Here is a 17,400-nt window from a genome sequence, read left to right as displayed (position 1 = left end):
TTCCTGGACAAGGAAAGGGGTGGATTCATCAGTGTCAGGGAACGAGCAGGCGTTTACGTTTTCATGTAAATAAGTCATTTTTCAAAATGCTTGTTACTTGGCATGTCTAAGTACACGCAACACAATCTGAATCGAGTTACCGTAAGCATACAGAGGTCAAAAAGAACAGATATTTGAAGGTATAGTCCATGTTTAGTACAAGGTTTGTCGCATAACATAAATTGCTTTAAAACATAATTAAGACTCATTCTGTGTTTTTCTTGAGAAAAAAAGCTAGATTCCGGATTACAGTGAGATAATTATAAAGGAAATGAATGTGGCCAACCTGTAAACATTTAAATAGTACAGTTCAAGATATTGAAGCATATTGACAAGATTTTAATGTAAAAAAAAAAAAAAATATGTTTTCTAACCTGTGTAAAATTATCAACAATACACAAAGTTCAAACAATACACAAGTTTTAACACATTTATGCTTCAAAAATTGGCCTCATTGTCTTCAATCTAACTTGAACCTTGTTTTTTGCATAGAAAAGTAAGTAAAACATTTTTGTGGTACTGAGCATGCTGTTGATTGAGCTTGATTTGTATTGAACAAAAAATATTCCTTTAAACATTGTTTTTAGGAAGCAAAGAATTACTAGAGCGATTAAAACAGCACCGAACAAGTTAATAAAGTAAAGGATCGACAGCATTGATTAACTACAGCCGGAAGACAGCACTCAACAAGCCCTGATTCATATTGATTCATATGGCTAACATGAGGCAAGGATGGCATAAGCAAATGTAAATATTCAATATTTACCATCCTCTGGTGTTATTAGAGTCAGGGGCTCGGTCATGGGCCACCAGTTATCACAGACCTTCCTCATCCAATATCACTCGGCTTGCTCTGGAAGTATCGCACAGCAATTTGCAGTCACGCTGTGTGCCCGGAATCCATTCTCTGAGTATACAGACGGCTGCGGAACTACAATAGATACACTAAAGCGCATCCACCTAGGCTTTGTTTTACAACTAATATCTTTGCACAGAAGGCGAAAAATAATAAAACACAAGGAAACTTTGATTTCCCAAATACAAAAGTCATATTTACATGGTCTGTCCTGAATATATTTAAAGTGAAAAGCACCAAATCTTTAACTCACGCATAATTAGATATACAAGGGTGTGACTCTTGGAGAAGGTGTTGCCATTGTTATACTGTTGAAATATTAACGATGAGGGTTAGCGCCAATTTTCCCTTCCTTTAATTAAATGCACGGGGTACTAATGAGGTAAACCACCACTAGCTGATAGCACTTATTAGCAGGGAGGAGGGCAAGCTCTTTCTCGCCCTTCATTTAAACCTAAAAATACGGAGCCTGGCAGATGTCAAGCACTTACATAATTCGAGGCGGCCCATTTGTATTGTGGGGATGTGAGAGAAATAACACATCGACAGTCAGCGGGTAAGTAAACAGGTCTGGTAATAGGGGATGCGACGTGCGCAATGCTGCTGTGACCTTTACCAAATCACTGACAATAGCGATGCGGCACAGCTGGAATCAATAATGGCAAATTATCTTGGAGGGGTTCAAATGACAGCTAGTTAGGATATGTAATGCTACAGGAAGCCAGGAAGATTTGCTAGTTGCTATTACATTATACATTATCCAACAGAAGGTTTCCAAAATCCTTTTATTCTTTGTTATCAAACACAAGTAAAACTCTGGTTTACAGTGGAAGTGAACGGGGTCAATCCATAAACGATAAAATACTCACAATAGTATCGCCACAAGAGGTGAATATGATTTAAACATACGCATTTCTGTGTAAAGTTATAGCCAATTTCAACCGTCTAAAATGATTTAAACAGCTCAAACAAGTTAACAGAATTTGTAATGTAAATGCTTTTTAGAAAATTAAACACTATACATTTTTTGCCATTAATTCCTAAAAAAAATGGCATAATTCCCTTGAAGCTGCTGTCTGTAACTTTTTTTGTGTTCAAGATTTACACAAATTATATAATGAGAATGTACAACACAAATTCATTTTCCAAACCTTTTTTTTTCTTACCCTGAATCATTATAGTACACTTATAACAAGTGTGTATATTGGGACTATTTCAGACCGGTCCGGTAGGAACTGCTGCGGAGGAGCACAGTCATCAGCCATCAGTGATGCCAGTAATGCGGTGCTCTAATCTGAATACTTGTTTCCAGTAACGAGTAATAAAACGCGTTACTATTTCCAAACCAGTTATCAGATTAAGGTAACTCAAGTCCCTGTGAGTTAATATTTTAGTAATTTTCCTTATAATTATTATTTTTTTAAATATATTTTTGCTTTCTTCTCGCTAGGCCCAAGCCTAGCCCGTGTCCGACAGCTTATCAAAATTCTCGGCCCTAGTCCGACTGGAGGCCAATTTGTTTAATTATTATTATTTTTTTTTTATATTGTTGCAGCCATTAAAATAGTTCAGTTTTGTTTTTAATTTCAAAGTAGTTATATTTAATTTAGTTTCTTTATTAAGTTCATTTAGATTTTTTTTTTTTGTGTGTGCAATTTTTTGTTTGTTAATTTAAAGTTACATTTTTTTTAAATGACGACCAAGCGGCCAGCGGCCGACAGTGAGTTAACCGCATGTTCAATCAATTTAGCCTCTCAAATTAACTCTTAACTTGTCTTGCCTATAATAAAATCCATAGATAAAACACTTCTAGCATCACAATGTTAGTTAATTTAGCCTACTAATACCACCACAGTAAAAGGCATTTTTGACGAGCTGAGGCAGGCTGATACTGCTCGCGACAGCACTCGCAAACGGAACGAGCTAAACAATCTTAACACCTTATACCTTAACACCTCCGCAAAATGAATGTAAATCCGATCTTCACTTCCCACGGTATATGTTCATTAAACGGAGTTCACATCAGCAAAAGCAAAAGATTCAAGATGCATTTTATTTAGCAGCTCATTTCAAATTCAAAGACCACAATATGAGAGAGAGAGAGAGAGAGAGAGAGAGAGAGAGAGAGAGAGAGAGAGAGACTTAAACATTGGTAAGATAATTTAGTCTAATACATTTTTATTGAAGATGATTGTGTTTTTAAGCATCTAAGACTTATTTTAAGTTTCATGTACGGCCATTTGCGGTGGCTTGCTTTACAGCGATTCGTGTTGCAGTAGCACTATAATATCTATCTGACTACAACATATAGCCCATAACACGCTCTCACAGGTTTATTTTTTAATCGTTTGCCAGGAGTAAAGTTTACACATGTGGTTTAAACAATCAGATATATTTACATTTGTCCGGTTTCGTCTGAAATGCTTTCATACCACCTTCTCATTGGTTTAGTGATCGGAATTAAATAAGCTACGTCTCGAAAGGATCTCTGAAGGCATTTAGTCCTACTCCTGGTCATTTCGCAATCAGATCGATACCTGCTCAGAGAAAACGGATGAAGGAACCAGTTGTAAAGGCCATAACCTAGCAGCTGCGCTGAAGAAACGCACGCTCTAAACACTGCGCGAGCCATGTCTTGACAGTCACATAAGCTATTATGGTCTTGTGTTGTTTCCACCAGCACAGAACATCTAATTGTTCACTTTTAATTAATAAAATAAATATAAAATGAAGGAGAAGCCTAAAAAAGGCCCGAAGGCAGGCCGCGTTTTAGGTATGAGGTGGAAATGGGCCTAGATGTGTAAAAAAGTCGGGGCCTGTCGGGCTCGGGCATAAATGCACGGCTCTAGTCAGGAGATACATTGTCGACGTTACTGTTAAAAATGCCCTTCTAATAAAGTTAGTGTTGGCAAAAAAGGTTGTCATTTCTATGTTGAGGCGGCAGGGGTGTTGTCGGCAACTGCTGAATGTAACTAATAAAAGTAACTTGTAATATTACTTAGTTACTTTTAAAATCAAGTAATCTGTAAAGTAACTAAGTTACTTTTTAAAGGAGTAATCAGTAATCAGATTACTTTTCCAAAGTAACTGTGGCAACACTGCTCGCCATAGACATAAACAGAAAGTAGCAGCTCCGGCTGCAATGTTCTTCCACAAGATGCATGTAGTTCTGTTTATTAACCGCTGTTACAGACTGCAGCTTTAAACAGTAAATACCTCACAACTATTGATGGCACAAATATATTTTTGTGGTAATCACCATTATGCCACAAATGCAAATGTGCTCAAATGTGCTTGTATTGAACCTGAGTATTCTTTTAATATGTCAACGTCTTTTGTCACAGCATAGATTTCAAGGTTGCCCGACAGAGGTGGTGAGGTAATGTAGCTGTAGACAACAGAAAGGTTTCAGGTGTGAGGTATTTTGTTTGGTTTCTTTTGGAGAAGGGCAGGCCTGACAGGTTGAAATTTTACTGACAGCTCCAGAATTACATTGCCAAATCAAACAGAGTAGCTGGAACAGAGGAAATCTTTTCCAGAGCGCCATGTATTATGGATGGACTTAAGAGATTAGCGAGGAACTGCTCACCTGCAACGGACGCTGTTTGTCGTTGTTCTTTGGAGATTTCAGGCCACTGCCTGGTTGCTGTAGGAGTAATTGCCTTGCTGCTTGTAGGGCCTGGAAAAGAAAAGAAAAGAGAAAGAGAGACAAAAAAATTAGTTTTTTTTCCTTCAACCTTTTTCCTCCCCTTCGGCACACTCAAATATCAAATACTATGAAAGGTGACATCAACCCAGCGCATTCCATCCACCACACTATTCATTGTTGTTGATGAGCCATGAAGCGTCTCTCAGATATACATTTTTCATGATAATCCACAAAGCCGTGATGAAAGATAAATACAGTTTGTCTAGCACCTCTGAAGAGCACGAGGGGAAAAAAAAACACACACACAGAGAGTGTCAGTGGTATTGACCTGTCTAGTGTGTGCTCAGCTGAAATACCCACTTCTCTGCAAATTACCGGCCCATTTGCATATTCATAATATCAATTTGAAGTAGAGGCAGGCGATGTGAAGTGTTCCTAGAAGCTGTAATTAAAGTTGACAAAATCAACATCAGATTACCTCAGGAGTGAATTAACAAGGAGCTGAGCATTAGCCGGGCCCTAAGCACAGGGGTGACGCCGGCCCTTCTCTGCCAAATCACTCCAAATATCTACTTCTCCAATGTCATATAACAATACAAGAATACCGGGTTGCAAAGGCAAGCATCCCTATTGTTCATACTTAGGGCTAAAAGATTTGAACAAACCCCTAGCGCTAAGCATTCAACTTTGGGACTCGTTTGTGCATACAGACATAAATGATAGCATAAATTGCGCTATTACTATATGCGATATACACACAAAAAGTCCCAACTCCTTTGCCTTGGACCAGTTAGGTTGCTTAGCTGGCAACACCCTAGCAACCCCTTAGAAACGTTGTAGCCACCCACATCACCATATCTCACCTTAGCAACGAATCATCACTTATCCACCACATCTCCAAATCACCCAGCACGCCCTCAACACCCTCGCAAATTTTGCATAGGCAACCATTTTTCTTCTTCTTTTTTTTAAACATGTTACAGTATACAGGTATGTGTGTCAGACTGATTCCAGGTATGTTGAAATGATGTACCTTACAATGTTCCTCATGTATCTACAGGAATACTGATACACACGTTCAAAGGTAAGCAACTCTTTCCAGACTTCCTGGAGCTGTATGTCGAACTGGAGACAGAAGTGAACAACGCCTCTGTGAACACAGTTGCAGACGGCCTCAGTGCCCCGACGCACGGAGAAAGCAACAAAATAAATAAAGCAATACAAACAACACAATAACTTCACAGGTGTTTCATCTGTCGGGGAAGAGGAGAGCGAAGGTCGAGGGGTGCGATGAAGGAAAAAAAAACCTTCAGATAAAGAGTGACACTTCTTCCAGCAGAATCAAGGGCTTGCTTTATTTCCTGGTGCTTGCCAGTATCCATGACAACAGCTGCCTTGACAGGATGTGCATATGGCACTTCTCTGCCAGCTGGTGAGAACAATGTTTGAACTAGTACATTGAGATGCTGAGCAAACAGGGTGAGAGAAGGAGAGAGCGAGAGAGAGAGGTATGGGAGAAAGGAAGAGAGGGAGAGAGAGAGAGATAGGGGGAAAAGTTGCCACGTCTTAACCCGCTGGGAAGACAGCCATCCCCCTGATCAATTATGAAGAGACAGGGCGAGGAGCTGCCACTGTCTGTCTGGCTGTGCGGTGAGGAGCCAGGCTCTCCGAGCTCCTGGTAAACAAACACAACACAGTGGCGCTGGGTCCTAACAGCATCGATCTGTCTCCTCTGATGCACACACACACACACACAGCCGTTGCCTGATACTTCAGGGGACACCAAGATGTGGAGAGGAGCTGGACTACTTCAGATCAGTTCCCAGTCCTGCTCTGTCCTGTCTTTGAATGAACCAAACAGACAACAACAAATGCAACGATGACAGCCAGAGTCTTAAGCTTTGAATGTGGCATACTTGTTTAACTGGATACGTTTTGGGAAAAACTCAAGGTTGAACTAATCAAGTAACAACCGAAGTTGGGAAGTTTGCAACAAGCAAGTTTCTGCATTTCGTTGTGCCTTATTTTTCCATTCTAAGCGTTGCATTTATCGATTAGTTATGGTACTTTCGGATGCATGAGTGAGTTTTAAGTACCCTCGCCAAGTCATTATCAGTTGGGCTGCGTGGATGAGATTGTAAATTGCGGGAGATTTCACGCCCATCCAAGCGGTGATTGTGATTGTGTGGCTTTAGTGGTTGGCTAATGGCTTTAGCACAACAATTAACAGGAGGAAATGTTTATCGCGCTCCGATCGATACAGACTCACTGTCCTCTGATGAATAAAAGGACAAAGTCAAAGAAGTCATTCAATACATGTTAGAGGTCAAGAGAGTGGCGCTTCCTACAGCACACGGAAGGAGACGTTTAATGGCTTTTCCAATACGAACATGAACGCTGGGAAGGTGGGGGGAATGTAATCAAGTCCACTTTTTACATTAGAGGGACGCTTGTTTCCGCGGTAAAAGGGATAGCTCACCCTCCCTGCCCCCCCCCCCCCCCAAAAAAAAAACTATATTATATGCTAAATTATATGGACATTTGACTACTATAATGGTACTTTTTCTTTCATTCTTGAGCCTCTGTCCTCAATCACGTTCATTACATGGAAGACAGACCAGGAAAAATTCTCCCTTTGTGTTTTACAAATGAAAGAAAGTTCTAAAGGTTTGAAATAATGGGTGAGGGTGAGTAAATGATGACAGAACTTTCACTTTTTGCTTGAACTATTCCTTTAATATTTCCAGCTGAATTTTTCATCTGTCCTGTAATACTGCAAAAACATTCCTTATTAGTGACAACACCGGACTATATTACTATATACGCAACAATGCAACAAAGGCATATTAGGTGCTTTCCAGATTCAACAAAAGCAAATCAGCCACTGAAGTTCTGCTGGACGTCTAGAAGCAGCTTGCTTTGCTTTTCTTCGTCCTATAAGTTTTGTTGCTGTGCAGAAGAAATGCAGCCTGCCATCCATTAATGCACACATTGTATAAACAGCACAATGCATCACATTCCTCAGAGCTAGGAGCTCAAGGAGAACCTGGGCTGGAGCGTAAATAACAAGGCACTCAGGAACATATTTGATGTTGATATCTATCTCTAAGGACTGGGGGGGAACAGAAAGAAACAAACTTGCACATTCAGTACAACGAAGCGCACACGGAAGACACGCGCACAAACACATGATTGCGCGGGCTTCGCAATTCTTATGAAAATACGATTCGGCCCAAATGGATCAGCTGTAATTGGTTTCAGATAGCGAGGTCGAGGGGGAAAGGCGATACCGGTCACTATTATACCAAGGGGAGGAGAGAAACACGAATGTTTACACAGGCGTTCCTCAGCTACGTTAATAGCCAAGTACGGCTCACCGGAGAGAAAAAGAGACAGGCGAAAGAAACATATGTCAGCTCTCTCACCCCTTTCACCAGGCAGTCTGTGTTTAGACTTAACACAGGGGTAATGAGGAATACATTGCAACGTTCCCAGCGCTAAAACAAGCATGAAAAGCATTAGCAGCCAGTCGCAGCTTGGCACATCATTACAAACGCATCCTCGTTCCCCAGGATCAGCATTTAAACCAAGCTTTTAGAGTCGATGCGGCTTCTGCAACTGTGACCAAACGTATTACAAGACTACACAACAGTGTTACATTGAGAAAAACTAGCTAAAGGAGGTGGGTTTGTTTGAGAACGGAAACACGGTGGATTAATCCGGATTTTTAAGAATGCTAGGTACACAGTGCTTACGGATAAACAAGGGTGGGGTGTTTTTTTGGGAGACGTGAGACTTGAAAACATTTTCCGAACAACTCTAGATTAGAATGCCACACGTGCTCTGCCGGAAGTTTTGTGCACCGGGAGATCTCCGGGCTTGCAGTCGCAGAGGGCACGTCAACCCTCGGCTTATGGAAAACACGCACAACAAGACAGAGATAGAGCGAGAGAGCGAGAGCACAACCCTTATCAAGCCGACAGGAGTCGGCTGCCACGAAAAACAAAGGACAAACAGTTTAAGCTGAACAAACAAACAGAGCTGATTGGCCGGTGGTCTGCGCAGCCTGAGCAAAGATAGGGCCCCACTCTCGACAGCAAAATATTGACACCATATCTGTTATGTAAGTGTGTTTAGGACATAGGGGTCTGATGAGGGGCCAGGCCACTCATGAATAGAAAGCGTCGCTCCAGGCACAGATTTCATAAACAAGACGTGCGCTGAGGACATAACAGCCCCGCAGCGGCCCTGCGTCGGGCCGCACGAGCACGTCAGTATGAATGACAGCTGAACACGTTAAAGGTCCATTTGGACACACAACGGCAGTAGGTCAGTCTGTGGACAGTGTACCAACCTCTGTTGTGAGGAAGTTGACTGACACAAGGGTGGAACAGACTGCCTTTTTATCAAAGGTCATCCATAGCTGTGATTGTGTTAGCACACCAGTGAACCAGGGCTTATCGAGGTGGCTGGGCGGCCTTGTTGAGATCCATTACATATATATAATGTTGAACAGTTGTGTAAAACATCTTTATTGATTTGAACACAAATACAGTACAATTTTTTCTCAGGATTATTTATTGAATAGAAAGTTCAAAAGAACAGTATTTATCTGAAATATAAAGCTTTTACAACATTATAAATGTCTAAACTGTCACTTGATCCAATTTAATGCATCCTTGCTGAATAAATGTATTAATCTATTCAACATTTTAAGTCCCCCCCCCAAAAAAAAACCTTTGAACGGTAGTCAAATGTTACAAAAGCTTTCCAAAAAAAATAAACACTATTCATCTATTCATCAAAGAATCCTAAAACAAAAAATGTTTTACACAACTGTTTTCAACATTGATAATAATCATAAATTCATCAATCACAAGTCAGCAAATCATCATATTAATGATTTCTGAAGGATCATGTGCACACACCACCGCTTTTTTTAAGTTGAATACAGACGGCAATCTGCTGGAAGCTAGATATTTTACTGAATAACATGTTAAATATGAATATTTTTCTAACAAATAATTTTCCATTAATTCACTGCAGAAGGTCTTTATTAACTCCCCAGAGCTGTGTGGATTACTTTTATAATGGATGGATGCACTTTTTGGAGCGGCAAATTTTGGCCTGCCATTATAAAGCTTGGAAGAGCCAGGGCATTTCTTTATACAACTCTGACTGTATTCGACAGAGACAAATGTCATATACACCTAGGATGGCTTGGGGGTAAATCATGGAGTAATTTTTTATTTTTGGGTGAACCATCCCTTTATGATCTAAATCCACTTTTAACACTAGAAATTGTGAATGCAAAGAGAATTTAGGTATTTTTCCAATTATTTTTAGCCCACTACTCACTTTCATTTGGACTCATTTAGAATTAATTATAAATAACATGCTTCTTCCTTAATTCTGTTGCTTGTTTTATTCTTTAACTTTCTTCTTCCATTTCTGGTTTTAACTAATGAAAGGTCTGCCTATTCACAAGGTTCGTATGTAACAAATAAAAGACTTTGACTTGTGAGGTTTGAGTTTAGTTCTTTAAAAAGGACATGAGTGGGAAAAAACCCAAGACAACATGTCCAGTAAGGATGAGCCGTGTACGCACAGCATCCATTCCAGCACCAGACAAATAAAAAATGAAAAAAAGAGAGAGAGAGAGACCTCAGTTATTGTGGATACAGACACAGGGTGTTTTTCCTCAGCCAAACGCCATACTTCTCAGACAAGAGAAAAGGATGTGGGAATAATGAGTGTTTTTATGTATGACTCAATAAATCAGCGGTGTGTGCAGCTCGCGGGCCGGTCCGTGGAGACGCTCCTCAGCTGCAGGGCCAAGCGCGAGCTAACCGGCAGAACAATGGGCTTCTGTGAGCTGCGCTCTCTCTTTTTCTCCTTTCATTCCTTCTCCAGCCTTTTCCTCTCAATCTCTCATACGCAGTTCCCATCTTTCCTTGCTCAGTGCCTCACATCCCCGTCTCCCTCGCTCGCTTCTTGTTTATTGATTTTCTAGATTAAGGATCCCATGGAGAGGGATTGTAACACACAACCATAAAATTATTTTGGGGTGTGCTTATTTGCCTTCCCCTTGCATCTATTTGGCCTGTGTCTGTAGACAATTATGCTTCCCCAGCCCAGTCTCAGGTGCTAATAATGAAGGACAAATAGAATCATATGTGTAAACTTCCCCGTCTGATGAAAATTTATATTAACTTTCTGCCACTGTAAACACAGAGGCATAGCCCAGCCCTCCCTGGTGAATTTGAGATGAATTCGCTCATTTCTACCCCAGAAAGCCGGGCATTTATGGGAGGGAGAGAGAGAAAACAGAGATCTGCTTCATTGTGTAACCTCACACTTATTTTTTCAAGTGCAAGGAGACAAAACACGAGTCTGTCCGGCCCATCAGGGTTAGTGTGTATGCGCAGACAACAGCGATGTGTGCATTTGCCCGTGTTGTGTGTGTGTGTGTGTGAATACGCAACCCTTGTTGGGGAAACGGTGCCAGCAATAACAGGCCAAACAGAGTCGGCTTCCACCGTTCGCTGCAACCACAAACATTCATATGCTTCCCGCCTCCTGCAGACATCGTTATGGATGGTTCTCGCAAATCTGCGCCGTACTTTTGCACTGGACCACGTATAATAGTTTACAGTATCGCCAGCAACCTGTGGAGGGAATTAGACGGCAGGGGCCCCGTACTGAAAACAACATCTGTATCCCATAGAAATCCAGCAGCACGTACTGAGCGAGAGAGTTTCCACTCAAATAGTTGCTTTTGCAACAAAGACAAACATCACTATTACAATCGATCATATTTGGAGTGATTTGACCATATCCTTAACCCAAGTTTTAAACTTTGGGTTATAAACATTTGTTACTGATATTTAAAATGATGAAGCTTGATGGAGAGAGGTATGCTATTCAGGTCTCAACAAAAAGTTGTTTTTTTTTTTTTTTTTTTACTTGCTCTGTCAGGCCAGTTGAGATCTCTACTTGTGCTTCCAACAATTCAGTTGCCTCAACAAATATTCTAATATTATAAAAAATAAAATTGTTGGCAAATAATGGCATAAAATAGCAAAAATGGATTGTATCAACTGATAACCAAGCTGATAAGTTGAACTGGAAAGCAGAATTCATATCCAAATACCACAGAAAACAGAAAAGTTTGCAAATGTATATATATGTAGATATGATAAAAAAAGTAAGATATGTACATTAGCCAAGAGCCAAGGAGACACCCTTATTATTGAACCATGCTATTTCTTGTACTTTGGATTTTTACTGGTCAACAAAACAAGTAGAAAACATATCTACGGATAATATCTTTCAACCTGAGCTACAAAGAAACCACCTAACAACCACCTAAACACACTCATGGGCACAATCATGGCAATATGATTTGAGTCAAATTTGGGTATCATCTTATATAATGCCAGATACTCATAAAAAAGTATCACAGATTGGAAACCAAGTGCTTTATCTCTCTGGGAGCTAAGACGTTGTTTCTGCACATCTCTGTCTGGTTTCTTTGCTTATGAAATTCGATCTCTCCCTCCTTCTCAACGGCTGGCTTTGGTAAAGCTCTTGCTTTCAACTGCTGTATATCATCTGGGTTTAGATAAGATGACTCTACTGGGCCTTTTATCTGCCTTCTTTACAAAGCCTCGACCAAGAAAGAAGACTGCTTTTCACTTATACCAGCAACACGTGCAAACTAGTGCAGGTCAGCGAATGAAAAAGAGGAAGAGTGAGGTGGCGAACGACTCCCCATTTCCTAGCGTGTGCTTGATGCACTTGGCTTCTTTTTCAAGTGATTATGATCCATCTCTTTTTCACAGTTCCACGCCACTGAGCGCCACATGGTTGGAGGAATACCTCTTTATAAATGTTGCATTCAGAGGCGAGAGAGAGCACACTCCACACTTTATTTAGAGTGAGGCCGCAGGAAAAAAGAAGGAAAAGAGTAGCACAGAGCTTTTGTCAGAGCGGGCGAATGGACTTGTGCTCCGTTTGGGCATAGCGTTTGTTGACAAGAACTTATTAAGAGGCTCAGACAGCAGAGTACACAGCTACAGGCGAACTGTAGACTATCCGCAGATGGGGAGAGAGACCAATCTCCCAGTCCCATTGACAAAAGAAGTGTTTGTGCAGGGTGTCAATAGCAATACACACAGTTGCAATAAAGAATAAACTGTACGGTTCTCATGCAGGCACACATGTTCCCTAGGTAGGAAATTATTGCAGTTGACTGAGCAGGTAGTAAACTTTAACATTATGAGCGAATGAGATGGTGTGCTTATGGTATCTATCGAAACAGACTCAAACTTACATAACCCCAATGAGCACCATTATAATGAACTAAACCTGGCAAAATCCTAATTTGGGAGATGTACTCAACTGGGAAAAAAGCTAAATTAAATAAATATTGTTCTCTCTTTTATTCTTAAAATGCAAAACATTTTCTTTTAGGTGTATGTTTAGGGTTAGTCTGTAATAATCATAACTAAACATAAACACAAGAGAGGTAGGTAATTGTGTGCGTGTATATATCACCTATATAAAGCCAATATTTCTGATCATGTGTGTGTGGTCCATGGTGAGCTCTTATGCACTGTTACCCACAAGGTTGAGTGGCCCCTTTGTGACCTTCAACGCAAAGCACAAACCTTTGATTACCGCACAAACAACCAGTGACCACAGACGAAATGTTGTAGAATACGAGGTTTCTACTCCATCTGAAAAATACGACTTTATCGCTTTTCAATAGAGCAGGAAAAATCATCACCGCAAAATGGAATTGGGTTACAAGAGCACGAACCACTCCAGGTGAAGACAAACTATTGTTTTCAGTCCATTTACCGGAGTGCTCAACTGTCATTAGTTTGCGGTGGGCCGCTAGTCCATTCAGCCTGGGTGATGGATCTTCCCGGCCCATCTCAATGAGCGTCGGGCTGTACCGCAGATCAGTGGAGTTAATAGCGTTACATCTAGCTAGTGGTGGGCCAATGCATCTCCGTCAATCCTCCCCGCTGATGGAGCACTGGGGCCCCGGGCCCTCCTGGCTATGTGTGCCAGCGATCTGCAGCGTTTGTCTTGTGAATATTCCAATTACAGTGCGTGCCTGACCTTTTGAGTGAGCAGAGCTGGTGTAGAGTTATCTTCCCTCCTGACACACAGCGCCTATCAGTCAACGTTTCAGCGAGAGCGAGAGAGAGAAAGAGAGAGACAGATCTAAGGGTTTCAGGCTGATTACAAAGAGCTTTAGATTGTTACACATAGCCCTAGATGTGCAGCGATTAAGATGCATTCAATGCGCAGATAAACATACGTGTTCACTCAAACACGTCTGCTCGGTGTATCCACATGCCATGTATCTGCTATAATCAGCTGGCTAACTGCCTGACTACACTCGCTCCCGTAAACAAACTCTGTGACGGGCCTATATGCCTTTTCACGAGGTTTATTTCACAAACCTAGCGTGAACAAAGTCATACTTTTGTAGTTCCCTCGCCCTCCCAACAGCTAATCTACATCTTTCATTGAATCAAGAATGGAAATAGCCAAGAAATGCTTCTTTTTCAATTTCATGCTGAGGTAGCTCAACTTAGTGGATGTAATTTCTCCTAACAAGAAAATTCATCACAATGTCGTTCACTTAGTTCGACCATGAGAGAAATTCCCCTCCTTCTTTAGCTCTTTTCCTCCTTATTCTATGCTTTGATGAACATCCCTAAAGCATCACCACTTGCTTCATAACACCTCTGACCATAACTAGACAATTAAGTCAGCTGTTAAAAAGAAACCAGAGACAGCATATGTACATCTAAAAGATGCCCAGGAATGGAAACCCCAAATAATATATAACAAGATCAAGTATAAACTGAAAAGAATCCATGTAGGATCTACATTGAAAAACAGTTTTATTGAAATTGTTAATAAAGTTCACAAATAATTACAAAGAAAATTACGCATTGTAACACATACAATTTTGAAGTACAACGACGAGATAGTATTTTCTTGTAAAATCTGTTTAACAACTTCAAAAATTGATTTACATTATATGACACATAATTCTATAAAAGAGTTCTGGCTATAAAATATGACGGAATGAACCAGATATCAGAATAGGCAACATTTGCATAACCAAAACCAGGCAGTTGAGCTAATGAACTATAATACTTGACCTTATGATCTAATCATATTCCTGTTGTTGATGTTTTATAAAAGCTCTCTAACCCTTCTTAATTGTGGTAAAAAAAAAAAGCTAATTGTGTTAATTTTCAAACTGATTTTGCTCAGACAACAACAGTCAAGCTTAGGCAAGGGCCTAACGTCGCCACACAACTGAGGAAACACCTAGTGGGCAAATTCATGCATCAAATAACTTCTGGTAAATACCTCTAGCAATAACAATCACATTTCAATTGAAATGAAGTAGCATTGGAAGATTTGAGCGTGAAAGCAATATCAGCTTAGCGTCAAATCAAGCATGAAGCCTCACACACAACCTTAATTCATGTTTTGCATACGACAACAGCATTTCCTTATCGCCGCGTTCACTCAATCCTTCTCACGCACAATGTGGCGCACGCCGCTAGTTCCCGCTCTTTGCACGTGCTGACATTCTCGGCTGTTCTCTGGCTCATGATGGAGACGTTCAGGCCGAAATGACAGCGACGGAGAGGGGATGTAGCATCTATCCTACACTTTAAAGATAAAAAATGTACCCGGACGAGCCCCCAGAAATAACACCCACTGAGAAAGCCTGCAAGCCCAGGCTAAGTGACACATGCGTGCATTTGAAAAGCCTCTTGTGTATTTGCGAGCTGAGGCCGGGCTTATTTACAGCATTTGTTGAAAAGCCCTGAAGAGCCAAAAGCTGAGAGGGTCTCTTACATATGTATTCAGACTGGGGGCAGTGAGCTATGAGCCAGGCCAGACACCACTCATATGATCTCCCTCTCGCTCGCTCTCTTCCAGCATTATGGAATTCAAATATTCAAGTGGATGAGTGGCAACATCTGACTACCTTGTGCATAGTAAATAGAAAGAGGAAGAGAGGACGGAAGGAACGGGGAGAGGGAACAGCTCTGGCAATCGTAGCCCTCATCTTCTTAACCAGATTTACATCATTTTAATATTTGTTCCGGAAAACCTTCACATACAAACATCCCCAGGCAGGCGTTTCACAGGCTGATTTGTTACTATTCATGGATAAACCGGAGAGAAACTGTAATACTAGACATGCTTGTTAAATTCACAAGGCTCCAAAGCTGCCTTCTAGAAAATCCTGCCTCTTGGTTGTCAGCTTAAGATGCCGGGCATCTGCATATGTGAGCTTTTTAAGCTCTGTTAAATGGTTTGTGGTGTCATAGGCTGTCAGAGATACTGGGAGGATGAGGTTCAGGATGCTCTAGTTTTCTCACCATGTTTTTATTGCGTTTGAGTTTAAGGCAACTCGCTCTGGGGGCCTTTCTCTGAATCACCTGCCTCAGGAAATACAATGTTCGGTCCATTGCTCTGTTCGCCACACTAGGTCTGGGCAATGAACTACATTACCCAGAAGCACCTGCTCCACATTATTAAACACTTTTTGATGGTGTAATCCACAGTGAAAGTACATCACTTTTGTCTCTGGCGGAGGCTTCTGCCCTGAGGGCCTTTATAGATTTCAGTGCCGTAATTTCTGCATGCAGGGCTGTTAGGAAACATCAAAACAGCAGGAAATGAGATGTGGAGTGGTCATTGATCTTGACCGACTGACTGCTGGAGTTTTATTTACACACAGAGGTTAAACGTAATTGCTAAAACACAAGCGGCTGGTCAGAGTTGTGGCCTAATGGTTAGCCCCTCTGCTAACACATTGAGCCGTGGTGCCCGGTCGGGGTCACAGAGAGTTTGAATCTGAGAAATGTCATTTCTTAATAACCCCCTCGCCCCCACCCTTGGTATAAAAAAAAGTATATGTGAATATATATGTGTGTGTTTTATTTGTGATGATGCAGTGAAATTAAGCTATTTTCATGATTTATCACATTTTTTATGTGGTTCAGATACAACAATATTTTGAGTTTATATTTATTATTTTATTTATTTCCTTCATTGTATCAACTAAAATTTTTAATTTCAATAAACTCAAAATTTTAAAGCAACCAAGTTACTTACTCTTTTAAATTAAATCAACAATATTTTTTACAGTGTATATATATATATATATATATGAATAGCATAAAATGCATATAAAATATAAATACATACAATGTACTTTTTACACCACATTTACAGCGTTGCTTGGTAATTGGTTGACCAAAATTGGTATTATCTAATGGTGTACTTAAATGTAACCTCTGACAGCTGATTGGTTGATTTTAATCCATTATATAACTTTCTATCCTAGTTATCTGACATTATCAAGATTACTTTGTTCCATCATATTTTATTACCAAACTGTGGTAATGTCAGAAAATGTTGAACACGTCTGAATTCATTTTGGTTTGACTGTATATATAAATAAATAATAACATAAAATGCACTACATTAGCATCAGTAATGTAAAGGGGCACCTTTGCAATACAGTATATAAACATTTGTTACGTAATAAAAAAATTCTCCCTTGTTGCCTAAATGTGCAGGTGTGTGTGTTTCACCTGTGCGCGTCTTTGACCTGCATTTCTCCCCCATGACGCTACCAGGGCCACCCAAGCATGAGCAATGTTCATGAGTGTTTGTTTCCAGCAGATTTCACTCGGTTCCTTTCTCTCTCAATCCCTCCTCCTCATTCTGTCCCTCACTCGATCTCTCTTTCAAAGCCACGGATTGACATTTCGCCAGGTCTCAGGAGAGACCGATG

General features: G+C 40.6%; 1 protein-coding gene across 8 annotated transcripts in view; it reads right to left on the bottom strand.

Moving 5' to 3' along the window:
- Positions 1–17,400, bottom strand: part of foxp2 (forkhead box P2) — a 231,119-nt gene that overhangs the window by 36,017 nt on the left and 177,702 nt on the right. For all 8 annotated transcript variants that reach the window (XM_067427242.1, XM_067427241.1, XM_067427246.1 and 5 more), the window contains one exon: positions 4,485–4,574. In XM_067427242.1, the coding sequence (XP_067283343.1) occupies positions 4,485–4,574 (90 nt within the window). The remainder of the gene's footprint in view (positions 1–4,484; positions 4,575–17,400) is intronic.

This window comes from Pseudorasbora parva, chromosome 20 (assembly GCF_024679245.1).
Source record: "Pseudorasbora parva isolate DD20220531a chromosome 20, ASM2467924v1, whole genome shotgun sequence".
Lineage (NCBI taxonomy): Eukaryota > Metazoa > Chordata > Actinopteri > Cypriniformes > Gobionidae > Pseudorasbora > Pseudorasbora parva.
The sequence above is the reverse complement of the archived record's forward strand: the minus strand, read 5'-3'. Positions and strand labels throughout refer to the sequence as shown.